Below are 14,153 nucleotides of genomic sequence, written 5' to 3'. Positions count from 1 at the left end.
AATCAACGGTAAGTCACCCATCCACTCACCGGTAGGTGACCAGCCGCATCCCACCCCCACTGGCTGCATCCGGGCCCCACGACTCGGAACCACGATACACCAGGCCTACCACGCCACTCCCAGACTTCCACACGATCAGCGATATAATAAAAACCAAAACTATTACTAGTAAACTGCAATTAGACTTATTAATCAGAAATAAAGCGCACCGTTATTTTCCGTCTCGCACTTTTCTCTTTACCCCTCCCTGTCTGTCTCCCCCCCCCTGCGTGTCCCCTCCCCTCTCGCCGAGCCATTCGATTCCTCTCCTCTCCGCTTCCCCCAAGCAAATCGCCGCCATTTCACCGATTGCGGCCGCTGCCTAGGGTTTTGGTGTGAGCGTAGTCGGAGGGCTGCGTCTGTGGGTCACGTTCCCAGTGTCGCGCGCGGCGGCCGAAGGTGGAGGGAGGGGCGGTTCTGCGGAGAGGAGGTGGAGGTGGTGGTGGTGGTGGTTGTGGTCCCGGTGGCTGCGGAGCGCGGTCTCCAGGGAGCGAGTCTATCAGATGCTGCGGCGGCCTTTGAGGTGGTAGTGTGGCCGTGTGGAGCGAATAAGTGGCAGCAGCGGCGGCGGCGGCGGGACTGGCGTAGGCAGCCATGTTTTTCAGCAGGCTCGATGACTCGCCCATGTTCAGGAAGCAGGTGAGGGGGCGACCCGGATCTTGGTTCATGCTGTCTGTGGATCCTGCGTAGCGGTTGGCATGGTGATCTCGGCCTCTCGGGCCGGCGGGAGAGAGAAATGTTTCAGCTTTGTCTGCAATGCTCGGCTCCGGTGGCTCCCGGATTGGGCTGCGGGTGGTTGCATGGATCTGCGCTTGTTTTTGGGTTGTGCTCATGGGGAATGAGTGGAGACTCCTGACTCCTGTTGGTTCAACTTCGTCTCCAATCAATTTTGAACTAATAATGCATGGGCTACAGGTTTATGACTTCCTTTTAACCGTTCTGTGGCCTGTCTGACGTTTTCACAGGTGCACTTTGTGTTGTTAGAGTATACTGATACAAACACGTGTCAAACTTTGGCCCTTTGCCTTGTTTCTTCCTTTGCCAATTTTCTATGATCTAGTATTTTGGTTGCTATTTTCTTCTGACAATTTATTGTTTTTTCAATGCAAAACTGGTAGCATAGCTTGCCTGTCAATGTGTAAATTTGGTATACATTGTGATAGTCTGGTATACATTTTGGAAATGTTTGATTCATTTGTGGGTTGCAGAATGTATGCTTTAGTTTTTATTCATGCTTAATGGCTTGTTCGATTTCTGTGTGAAACATAGTATACACCTGGTGTGGCTAACCTAACCTTTGTATCACGTTTGGCGATATTGCATTAACACTGCTTAACTTGTATTCCTTGCGTCGGTAGATTCAGCCAAAGAACTTGCTTCCTTTGATTCATGAATACTGCTTAACTTGTTCCTTGCATTAATAGATGCAATCGCTTGAAGAAGGAGCTGATTTGCTAAGAGAGAGATGTTTAAAGTTTCACAAAGGTTGTCGAAAATACACGTAAGTGATAATGTGTTATTTATGTAGCATATTTGGGCTTACTGAACCTGAAAGTTCTGTCTTTGATTTGTAATTTTTATTATCAGATTATGTGGGTTGGGTTTTAATTCAGGGTATCTCTATGCCTCTCTAATTTATACTTTTTTTCTCAGGGAAGGACTAGGCGAAGCATATGATGGAGATATTGCATTCGCAAGTTCACTTGAAACATTTGGAGGGGGTCATAATGATCCAATCAGTGTTGCATTTGGAGGTTAGTATGTGGTGGTTGTTAGAATGCATGTATTCAAAACTTTGATTTTATATGAGCATGATAAATTTCTCCTGTTTTAATGTTTTGCCCTTTTGCTTTCCTAATTGGTAGGTTCTCTTGTACATTACAACATTTACCTCTTTTGCAGGCCCTGTAATGACCAAATTTACAATTGCTTTGAGAGAAATTGGAACATACAAGGAAGTATTGCGCTCCCAGGTAGAGCATCAGTATGTACAATTGTACATTACTATGATAGTGCTTTTCATCAAGTATACTTTTGTCTGTCACCAATCTTTAAGATACCATAACTTGTATATGGCTAATCTACTCACTCTACAGTATTTCATTTTAATGTTATTTCGACAATTACATGGTTTAATTCATCCTTGTGGTTGTATCGAATCATATCCCTGTGCATTCATCACCGAGGGCAGAACTAATCCCATTTTGTGTATTACAAACTTGCAATTACACTTCCACCATGTGGTATAACTGCTGTTTTATTGTTGTGATAGGTTGAGCATATGCTAAATGACAAGCTGCTCCAGTTTGTGGAAATTGATTTACATGAAATGAAGGTACTGACATAGTTTCTATAAAACCTTCAATCCGTAGAAGTCACAATTGAAATTTTATATGGTGTTATTTGGATAACATTTGCACAGGATGCTAGGAAACGTTTTGACAAGGCTACCCTTCTTTACGACCAGGTAATACTTCAATGCTACAAGTAGATTCAAAATCTTGTATAATAGCTTATTACTCCCCTCCATTCATTTATCTCCTAAATCTAAGCAAAAACTTTTTATTCAAAAATCTCCTTCATATTAGTTTGGGATTTGCCTGCATTTATTGCTCTTTTGCTGCACATTGGCTACCATTTGCCTGCATTTGTTGCCTCTTTGCTGTTTATTGGCTGTTCCTTGCCTCTGACTCCTCGTATGCGCTCAGCTCGCGATGATTAAATGCAAACTGAGTGCTTTTGCTCTGCTCCTTGGTCACTGCGCCGATGGCTAAAATGATGGAGATAAATGAACGGAGGGAGTATTGGTCCATTCTATTTACCTGTGAACCTAATAGCTAAGCCAACTTAGACTGGACTTGGAAGGATCTCTAGACCTTTTGGCTAGTTTGCTTAGGTGTTATTTTTCTTTTCCTTTTCCAGCTACCGAATTCTAAGTGATAACAAATTGTAAGTTGTCTAGGATGAAAATTGTCCACCGTTTGTCCCAGGGGGCTAATTTTGCTACTCTATAGCACTGAGTTTGTTTCTTTTTGATATGTGCATCATGCTTCACACGTCAGTTGCTGGCACAGTCTGAACAAAGCTTAAGTTGGTTTTTAGAAGGCTTGTTTCTGAGTTCCATTTGTTTTTGTTTTCTTAACCAGGCACGTGAAAAGTATTTGTCCTTGAAGAAAGGTACAAGGACTGACGTAGCAGCTGCAGTAGAGGATGTAAGTTTACCTTGACCTTATTGAGTGCCTTTACAAACTTGAACGATAAGGTTACTTGCTGCCACTAAATTGCTTGTGACATAATCAGGAGCTTCACAGTGCCAGGTCTTCATTTGAGCAAGCTCGTTTCAATCTGGTACATACCCTGTTTACCTGTCACTGTTCAGGATTCCTTATTTACATATTTGGAATGCCTTTGTCTTATCTGTATTTATACTCAGGTGACTGCACTTTCAAATATCGAGGCTAAGAAAAGGTTTGAATTTTTGGAGGCTGTTAGTGGGACAATGGATGCTCATCTTCGTTATTTCAAACAAGTATATCCTTGCCATTATTTTCATATTGACATTTCTAGGTTATGTACAGACGTGATTCAAACTTCCTCTGTTGCTGTTTCTTCAGGGATATGAACTACTACATCAGATGGAACCGTATATCAATCAAGTAACTCTCTTACCCATCACATTTCTTACTGAATGGCAATCAACTTCATATCTTTTGTTTTATAATGGTTTTGTGATTTACAATGTATCACACTCGGTTATTGAATTATGCAATTACAGACATAACCCCCTCCTTCCCTTTCTATTTTCTGAATCTGACAAAGGTTGTTTACATCATGCTCTCTCTCTCTCTCTCTCTCTCTCTCTCTCTGCAGGTTCTTGCATTTGCACAACAATCAAGAGAAAGGTCTAACTATGAGCAGGCTGCTCTTCTTGAGAGGATGCAAGATTTCAAACGGCAAATTGATCGTGAAAGTCGGTGGTCACCAAATGGAATGAATGATTCCCCTAATGGTGATGGTATACAAACAATTGGTAGAAGTTCGCATAAGATGATTGAGGAAGCAATGCAATCAGCTTCAAAGGGCAAGGTAACTGGATACTGGAACTATCTGAAGACAATATTCATGCATGCATGGTTGTGCAATTTCATAAAAGAAGATGCATGTTTTGTACTTCTGTACTGAAAAGTAAGCAACTATTTTCAGGTTCAGACCATTCGGCAAGGCTATCTCTCTAAGAGATCTTCAAACTTGAGAGGTGATTGGAAAAGGAGGTTCTTTGTCCTCGACAGTCGAGGAATGTTATACTATTATCGCAAGCAGAACAGTAGGCCATCTGTAAGCATTCTCACAACACGTTACAATGATCTGAAATAAAATTTTCACACTCTTAATTAGTGTTTCAGTTAATATCACCTCATTATTTTTGTCCCAATTTTGATTTTGTAGAGTGGTTATAACCAAAGGACTAGCATTCCCTCAGAACATGGTTCTGGGTTGCTCAGCAGATGGTTCTCTTCTCATTATCATGGAGGCGTGCATGATGAGAAATCGGTTGCACGCCATACTGTAAACTTGCTAACATCGACCATTAAAGTTGATGCAGACCAATCAGATCTGCGGTTCTGCTTCAGAATAATTTCTCCCACAAAGAACTATACATTGCAGGTATGAAGCTTAAATGCATATTTTGATATCTCTTTTTCTTTATACAGCACAATGTTATATGAAGTTGATCAATAGCCATATCGTTATATTGATTTCTCTCTAGTGATATGCACCGGAAATTGTGCAGGCAGAGAGTGCAATGGATCAGATGGATTGGATTGAAAAAATTACTGGCGTCATTGCTTCTTTGCTGAGCTCCCAGTCCCCTGAACGAGTAAGTGATGTGTAGTCAACATCGAATTATTTACACATCAAATTTGATTTATGTGACATCTGTATTTTGTTTACAGCGTCTTCTATTGAGTCCTAAGGGCAGCAGCCATCATCGAACTGCCAGCTCAAGCAGTTCATTCAGTAGCTCAACAGAACTTGAACATTCAATAAATGAAGATTGTATGCTGGAAAAGAACTCAGGGAGTGGTTATTTCGAGCATTCTGCAAGAGTTGCACAGCATCATCGAACAAGCATGATGAAACCTGACAAGCCAATTGACTTGCTTAGGAAGGTGGCTGGCAATAATAGCTGTGCTGATTGTGGTGCTTCAGAGCCTGATTGGGCATCCCTGAACCTTGGAGTTCTTTTATGCATAGAGTGTTCTGGGGTACACAGAAATATGGGTGTGCATATATCTAAGGTAAACTAGAAGCCATATCTGCAATTTACATGAACAAAAATTTGATCGTACAACTGTAGAATTCAGATATATTGTTCTGCAATCAATATTTGTTGGGAGTCTTGGATGATACTTGTGTATCTGTGCATTACCCATGCTTTGTGCCAACCAGGCACTGTAGGTTGCAGTATAGTGACTATTATAGCTCTCTACTGTAAATTTGGTATATTTCACTGAAGTCATCATTAATGTGACCAATGGACTGAAACTTACATTGTATTGACAGGTAAGATCCCTGACGCTTGATGTCAGGGTTTGGGAGCCATCTGTAATCAATCTCTTTCAGTCAATAGGCAACACGTTTGCCAATACTGTCTGGGAAGAAATGTTACCTTCATCAACCTGTGTTGACCATGGTGATATTTCAAGGTAACATTACAAAAAGTCTTACAAAGTAACATTACAAAGTCCTACAAGTAACTAACATTACAAAAGCTGTAGAATTTATTATCCTTTTGTTGCCATAACTTGCAAGCTCTACTTTATGCAGGCCTGATGGATTAGAAAACATGTCACATCGCTTTGCACCCAGCAAGCCTAAACAATCTGATTCTATCGCAGTGAAGGAGAAGTTTATTCATGCCAAGGTACTCCCTCCATCCCATAATAGATGGCGTAGCTCTGGGCATGGGAATTAAGGAGTGCAAAAAGGTGTAGTGTACATGAAACGAGAAGAAGAGAGGTTTGGGAAAAGAGAAACACCTGGGAAGTGAGTTTAGGACAAGTGTAGAAGGCTAGAAGGTTAAGTATTATGGGATGGAGGGAGTACTTCATAGTTCTTTTGTTAGTACTGTTTATTCTAATTTTCCAAATAAGAATTATTATACCACTGATCAGCAATATTGTGAATTTATATGTATCAAATCAAATGATGTTACATGATCAGCATCTATAGGTTACATCTGTTCTTACTTCTTAGGAAATGTCCATGAATTGCACTGATCATAACTTTTAATGCACTGTTTTCTGCCGAAAAAGAAGGAAGTTTGAGAGATTTTTTTTGTAACTTTCTAAAGTATAATTAATTGATGATTATTTTTCTCTTGATCATTTCAGTATGCTGAAAAGGATTTTGTGCGGAAACATAATGTGGATGAGATTCAACTTGCAGAACAGATGTGGGACAATGTAAGTTCAAACAACAAGAAGGGTGTGTACAGTTTGATTGTGGGGTCAAATGCCGATGTAAATTTTTCTTACGGTCATACATCATTTAATTCGGCTTTGACTCTGGGAAAAGCTCTCCTTCTACAAGAGCAATCAACTTCTCCATCTAATGGAAGTTCTAGATGTTTTGATCTCAATCCACTTGAGAAGGGTTCTACCGGGGATTCTGTTTCTCCTGCCAGCACAAGTGCCCGTATAGATGGATTGGATGATTACGTTGAAGGATTATCTTTGCTTCATCTAGCATGTCGTGTTGCGGACCTGGGCATGGTTGAACTACTCTTGCAGTATGGTGCAAATGTAAATTCTACAGATTCAAGAGGGCGGACACCACTTCATCACAGCATCATGAAAGGGAGACATGTGTACGCCAAGCTACTGCTTTCCAGGTATGCAGAAGTTACCATGCTGGCTGTAGCTTAACAGCAAATTGGGAAAGTCCAAGAAACTACAGATGTGAGGAGGTTATAATCTTACTTTCTCACTTTCTTTGCAGGGGTGCTGATTCTCAAGCCGTGGACCGAGATGGTAGAACAGCATTAAAGTATGCAATCGACAGCGGAACCATAGAGGATGAAGAGATCCTTGTTTTGTTAGAGGACCCAAGTAGATAAATCATGTAGGTAGTCAAGTCTCGAGTTCCTGCGGTACCTTGTGCTTTTGTGGCCGCCTGTTGCAGTCACCTGGCACACGGCCGAGGATACGTTTGCTGATATTTCTTAGTTTGTGGCGAGGGAAGTTATAGTTTTCTAGGGCTATCTGCGGTTTTGGTCGCGCTTAGGGTAAAGTGGCCTGTTTGTCGTGGATGGATGCAGTTTGCGAGTTGTCTTTGCTGCCTTTGTTTGCAGATGTTGCAGTGTACATTGGGAAGTGGTTGCCATTGTTGTGACAGATGTACATATAGCGATGTCTGATACAAGTAATTTATGCAAGAATTAGATTGGTGAAAACGTGGCTGTGCTGTATGTCTGCCTGTCTTTGAGTCTTGATCGATCAGATACAAAAGAGTATGAATGAATGCCTATACAGCGCAAACCACTGGCACTGATGTTTCTACTCCGCTGTTGTACATGTTGCCGACAGCAAAGCTACTCTGATTCTGATGAGCAAGATGCTTAGCCGCAGCTTTTTGCCTCAGCGCTGCGGAGTCAGGTTGAACAAGCCCCTCACCGTCAGCATCGATGAGCGAGCAGGTGCAGGCAGGCTACAAGAACAAGGCTGCACAGCACAAACTTTTCAGGCAATCCCTGTTGCTGTTGGTGACAAGTGACAGCAGAGTTGGGGACGCCGGCATCTGATCAGATCTCAGGAGAACGCGGCGTCGTCGTCCTCGTCGTCCATGCCCAATCGCTGTCGCCGATCAGGGCGTCGCTGGCAGAGCCAGGGGAACCGAACCCCGGTGATGCGTCGATGCCCGGAGTTATTAATCGCAAGGCAACAAGGAGGTGCCCGTCGTTCAGCTGCTGACTGACTTGCCTGCCTACTTGGCGTCTGGGGCTGCGTGCGTGCAGTACGTGGAGCCGTGCAGGCATCAGGCAGGCAGAGTCTTGGAAGGATGCGAGAGCGAGAGGCCGCGGCTGCCTGAACGTGTACTCCGAATCGCCAAACCGTGGCTAGTCCAATGGTACCGACGGAGCGTGTTGACAACACGGCGGGGGGCGACCAAATATAGGAGCATTTTCGTAGCCACTCGCTCCGCCTGAAAACAAGAAGCTTGGTGTCGTTTCTTTGGGAGTACTTCACCTGGTAGTGTATGTTTGTTTTTTTTTTGACAATGTTGGCTTTAAATTTCATACTAAAAATACGCAGTTATGATTGTAGTTTTTTCCCCTATCATCACAAAGGAAAACGAGCCCCCTGGTCCTAATCCTAACGTCGTAATAACAGGGGCCTGGTAATAACCGAACTCGTTTAGCTAAAAAGTCATGATTAAAAATACGGTTTGTTTTGAAAGAAAAACACTGTTAAATGATTTTTAGATTTGACAGATAAGCTCAAGCGAATAGGGCAATAATATGTCCTAGAGTTAGCCTCTCGCTCTGGATCATTTCTGAACATGAGTGAGTTCAAGGAAATTACGCGAAACAGAGAGTGGAAGAGCGATTTGAGAAGTAAAAAAATATGGACAGAATAAACTCCGCTCTTTAATATAATATATATAAAGTAGAGGATGGAACCATTTTTACGCTGGAGACTGATCATCGGGTGAGTGACTCTGAGGTCATGTGGGATTATGACAACTGCCAGCTGTATCATCTGCAACTGGGAGGAGGAGAACTGTGAATTGCTATGCATAGGGATTGACCTTTTTGGTCCATTCATGTCAAAATGCTCGCATCACTATCCTTTCATGTAGGCTAAAATATTAGTGGTAGTATATATTCACTTCACCTAAAATACAATAGATTTTTAGCTATCCAAAGCCAAACCATGTTAAATTTGATCAAATTTGTTGAAAAAAACAAGCAAGTATATTGATGCAGCCACTGTCCTAAAGTCTCCAAGCCACCACCGTCGTCGACACCATTAGGGCACCTCGCAACCATTATCTATGGGGGCCCTTCTTCCTCTCCGAGGATGGTAGCGGAAGGAAGGAGAAAGCCACATCCCTCGTCTACAATTCAACAAAATTTTAATTTTAGTTCACTTAGGTTTAATCCAAATAATTTTATATATGAAATCATCACTCCTATTCAACCAGGAGCTTGTTAATTGTGATGGCTTCGGCGATGGCCACAAGGTTACTGTTGTGACTTGTGAACCAATTTTATCAATAGGTTAGTTTGTAGTCATTGTCTACAAGGGCAAGGGCACTCACGGTCACTTCCCATGGAGATACTAACTCTAGATCTATGATCTCATTGTTCTTGGATACAAAGAGGAAATTAGCTGTCCAACTTGATGCATCAAAGGTTGGAGGCACTGAAACTGTCAACTTGTGTTGTGCTCATCGATTCAACCGCCGGTGTCTTTTTTTATCAATTTAGATATGTTTCAGCCTAGTTTCGGATTAGATCTTATGGCAATGTCCATCGTTTTATGGTTGGTCGCCAGATTCAACATGAGGACAGTTGTGGCTTTAGTGTTCAGTGGGGCTATGCTATGATTATTTGGAGCATCGGTTGTATCGACCAAGCTAAGCAATAAGATAGAATATTGCCTTTTTATTTTAAATTTATTTTAGGGCCTACTTGATCCTAATTGAAAACAATATCTATAATGTGGTTCCTATTTCAATTACTAGCTTATTTTTTAATTCTTTCTAGTTTCTGGGAAGCAAACATATCTTATATGTAATTTGAAGATGTACCATGTCAAATGTTATATAACTCTGTTTCCCACCTCATAAAAAAATATAAATTATATCAAATGAGTTTCAGGACATAGGGAGTATGTACCTGATCGATGCGCATAGAAATATTGCGTCCAACGAACCGTACGTACCTGTGCAAGTGATGAGAAGAAGAGTTAAAGACTGATATATAGTGATATATACATACACAGCAGCGTCACAGGTCAAATTTTGGCAAGTGCATCGTGCAATTAACCAAGAGTATACGTACCGGTGGTACATAGACATGGCTACACGTCTACGTGTGGGAAGGTCTAAAGCCTACGGACCCGGATGTGCAACTTCTCTCGCTCGTTCACTCGTCAGTACGTACGGTATATATAGGACGATGAAAGCATGATCCATCATATCGAAACATCAAATTAAACGCGAGTAGCAGTGCGCACGCCTTTCGCTGTCTGTTCATATGTACGAAACAATTGGAAATTTGCCAGGAATATCTCACATTTAATTCAGTAGACTCTAATCACCATCATCAACGCCTTTAGAATATTCAGTTTTATAAATAATTACCCACATATGTCATTATAAAAAAATAATATATAAAGTAACCTTCTAAATTTGCATCTAAGTTACCTACCTTTACCATTATCAGAAACGATTTAAATAAATTAATTTGCATCTAAGTTACTACATTTGTCGTTATGAAACATAATTTAAAAATAACACCTAAATTTGCATCCAAATTACGTATATATTAGATTTATACATGTGTGTGTGTGTGTGTGTCTAAATTACAAGATATAATTTAAAGTATCGCCTTTAATTTGTGTCTAACTATGCCATCATAAAAAACAAACTACACTACCCTTCAAACATATGTATAAATCTAATATAAGCATATTATGCAAAAATAATTCGATAGCCATAAGAATATGCTATATATATTTCTAAGTTACACAAGTATAGTCATTTTAAACTAAAAAGAAGCATAATGCTATGTGTCAACAAGTAAACACACAAACGTTGGTATAAATATTTATTTGATAGTTATTGAGTGGCAAAAAAAAATGTTCCCTTGACAAATTAAACCAAGTATCAATGGCACTGACAATTCACTTTAGTTCATATACTAATACTCAATAAATCTGTAAGTTGATATTTAAATAAGTTTATGTACTTTTTAAAAATATTATGTCATCAATACTAATAATTTAATTATATTAAAGCACTCTATGTTTTGTAAAATAACACATATAAATCTTCCATATGACGATATAGCAAATTCAACATCTCTAGTTTCGTTGGTCTAAGCTGAAATGATTGTTTATGCCATCGTTTTAGAAAAAAGGTGAATAGGATGGATCTCAAGATGATGACGATGATGCATGCATGCCGCCGCTTGATGCATGCATGCCTTGTTTAGTTCATCCTAAAAACAAAAAAACTTTTCAAGGTTTCCTGTCATATCAAATCTTGCGGCACATGTATGAAGTACTAAATATAGATAAAAATAAAAACTAATTGCATAGTTTACTTGTAAATTGCGAGATGAATCTTTTGAGTTTGGTTAGTTTATGATTAGACAATAATTATCAAATAAAAACGAAAGGGCTACGGTATCGAAAACTAAAAAGTTTTTGAAACTTAACAAGGCAAGCAGAAGCCGAGAGTTTGTTATTTTTGTCCTCTCGATCGATCCATGGGTGCATGTGTATAAGCTAATATATTCCGCTGATTGCTGGTGAAGCGCGCACGCAAAGCAAGTAACATATGTACCGCCTGCGAAGTATCTATAGTAATACACTGTTTCCTATCTGAGCTACACGTACGTGTATATGTACGTGGGTACGGCACGTTGGCAGAATTCAGAAATGGGGTACGTACGTGCAGGGAAGATCGTCGCGGTCCTGACTCCTGAGAGAGTATATAGCATATTTCCAGTAACTGATGACCTAGCTAGCTAGCTACATTCATGTATAGCTAGCTGGCACGAGACCTAGCTAGTTCTTTAATAAAAACAGTACAATTAATCCACAGTACAGTAGAGTACATGATCAACTAGCTACTCGCAGAAGTTCTTGTATTCAGGCTCAAAGTTAAAAGAACCGATCGATACCGATGGCAAACTGGAGTCTGATCGAGCAGCAGCTAGCCTAGCTACTAGCTAGCTACGCGAGCTCCATCAATCTGCAAAGCTGCCCATGCATATTCTGAAGAAACAATGGGCCGACCGGGCTACCTTTTGCAGCAGCAGTGCAGCGCCCAACAGCAGCCATGCAGCGTTTGTGCGTTCATCGATCTCTAATCGATCGACCATGCAGCCATGCAGGCCCTTATTATTAGCTTTTGCTCTCAGCGGAGGACTGACGTCGACGAAGCTAGCTAGCAGAAGCATATGCTAGCTGAGATTCCTGAATCCTGATCAGCTTGCTAGCTGGCGGCTAAGCTAGGCCTTGTTTACTTCCACCCAAAAACGCAAAATTTTTCAAGATTCTCCATCACATCGAATCTTACGCATGCATGGATTACTAAATATATACGAAAATAAAAACTAATTGTACAGTTTGATCGAAATTGACGAGACGAATCTTTTAAGCCTAGTTAGTCCATAATGGAACAATAATTACCACAAACAAACGAAAGTGCTACAGTGTTATGAAATGTTTTCGTTGAGGAACTGAACAAGGCCCTAGCCTACAACACGTACTCGATCCAGCTAGCTAGGTTTTCTCGAGGCAATGACACACAACAGTACAACACAATACATACGGAGTACATGCCGTCCTCGATCGTCCTCTTGCAGCAGAGACAGGGGAATGGAGGGACGTGAAAGGATGCACGCAGCAGCGCCGAGCGGCGTCTCGGCTCTGCATGCATTCAGCTAATTAAGCTTTGACCGCTTGAGAGGAGAGGATCGTAGTGGAGTGATCACTATTATCTCGGTCACCCGGACAAGAAGCAGTGTGTTCACGTGGATCAGAAATTCAGAAGTTCAGAACATGCACGCACAAGTAGCTAGTACTGTTCCTTATACGATGAGAAAACCAAACAAGTCCGTACGTACAATGTGTGTGTTCACGTGGACCTGCATGCTACTCAGCTCGTACTTGAAAATGATTGCGCAAGAACCTATACTGTATCTTCAAATGGGGAAAACATATACACATCTTATAAGAATAAAAGGAGGGGGGAGGTGGAAGAAGAACACCGATGTAAAAAACATGAAAAGCCGTAGACTGACATGCATCGATCGTCGTGGACCGTCCAGCGTCTGCATGCATGCGTGCAGCCACAATCAAAAGGCCGTCCTGATCCTGATGACCACACTGCCAGGAAGATCCCTAGTGCCACCACACTCTGATGGTCACTAGTATCTTTACTGTCAATGTCACATGGTTTTTACTTGCAGTTAATGACGCAGCTACTTTGTAGGTGATGTCGCAGGGGCAGGGGGCTGAAGAAGCTCAGAAACCAGAAGCGCATGCAGCTGCCCATATCTCATCAGTCGTCAACCACGTTTGAGTTCTCCATTATGACGACCCAGGACCAGGGATTCAGGACCAGTGAGTGCAGGTAATTTTGATTTACTTCTATCCTCAACTTCCACAGAATCTCATAACCTTCTGTTGCTATGAATCAGAAGAATATGCTTAGCCTACATACAGTAAAGTAGTTCACAAAAACTCTGTAACCTGTTCATGCTTTTTTTTTATGGTCACCGGGGGGGGGGGGGGGGGGGGGCAACGATCCCCACCTGAATGCTTTATTAGCCTAATCTTGGCTCAAGATCCCCACCTGTTCATGCTTCAATAGATAGGATCATAGGACTAGAGATACACAACCTTGCTTTACAAATTCTTCATTCACATATTAGTACTGGTCTAAGTTAAAGAATTGTCTTGCCTACAGGAATTCCAAGATAACATTTATTTCTTTCTTTCTTTCTGGTTGGAACGACTATGCTGGCGACCTGCTACTGCTATGTGTTCGTTTACAGGAGCCCTATGGTCTACTTGGATCCACCAATTAAAATTTAGTTGCTATGGATCTAAACGGCCCAACTAAAATACCAGCTAAAATTTGGTTGAATGTAGCTACTTCAACCCAGCTAACTTAGCTAAAGTTTAGCTAAATCTATTAACTGGAGAATCCAAATACCCCAGCTAAAATTTAGTTGCAAGAACTTTTAGCTGACTAAAGTTTAGCTTTGAAATTAAACTTTAGTTGGCTGGATTTAAACAGGCCCAAGGGAGAAATCAAATTAAACCTCTTTGGTTGGCCAGAGACGACCACCGTACCCCATGATAGTACTA

At 41.2% G+C, this 14,153-nt stretch overlaps 1 protein-coding gene across 1 annotated transcript; it reads left to right on the top strand.

Annotated features, from left to right (window-relative positions):
• Window positions 219-7,495, top strand: LOC8054803 (ADP-ribosylation factor GTPase-activating protein AGD3). Its single transcript, XM_002462606.2, has 19 exons — window positions 219-678; window positions 1,464-1,540; window positions 1,693-1,793; window positions 1,942-2,012; window positions 2,312-2,374; window positions 2,462-2,506; window positions 3,186-3,251; window positions 3,340-3,387; window positions 3,473-3,568; window positions 3,654-3,695; window positions 3,910-4,125; window positions 4,243-4,374; window positions 4,486-4,704; window positions 4,832-4,918; window positions 4,995-5,339; window positions 5,605-5,747; window positions 5,869-5,965; window positions 6,435-6,934; window positions 7,042-7,495. Exons 1-19 carry the CDS (start codon window positions 634-636, stop codon window positions 7,157-7,159), a joined length of 2,511 nt encoding a protein of 836 aa, XP_002462651.1. The 5' UTR covers window positions 219-633; the 3' UTR covers window positions 7,160-7,495.

This window comes from Sorghum bicolor, chromosome 2 (assembly GCF_000003195.3).
Source record: "Sorghum bicolor cultivar BTx623 chromosome 2, Sorghum_bicolor_NCBIv3, whole genome shotgun sequence".
In the NCBI taxonomy this organism is placed as follows: domain Eukaryota; kingdom Viridiplantae; phylum Streptophyta; class Magnoliopsida; order Poales; family Poaceae; genus Sorghum; species Sorghum bicolor.
Note: the sequence above shows the minus strand (reverse complement) of the source record. Positions and strands in the feature narration are given on the sequence as shown.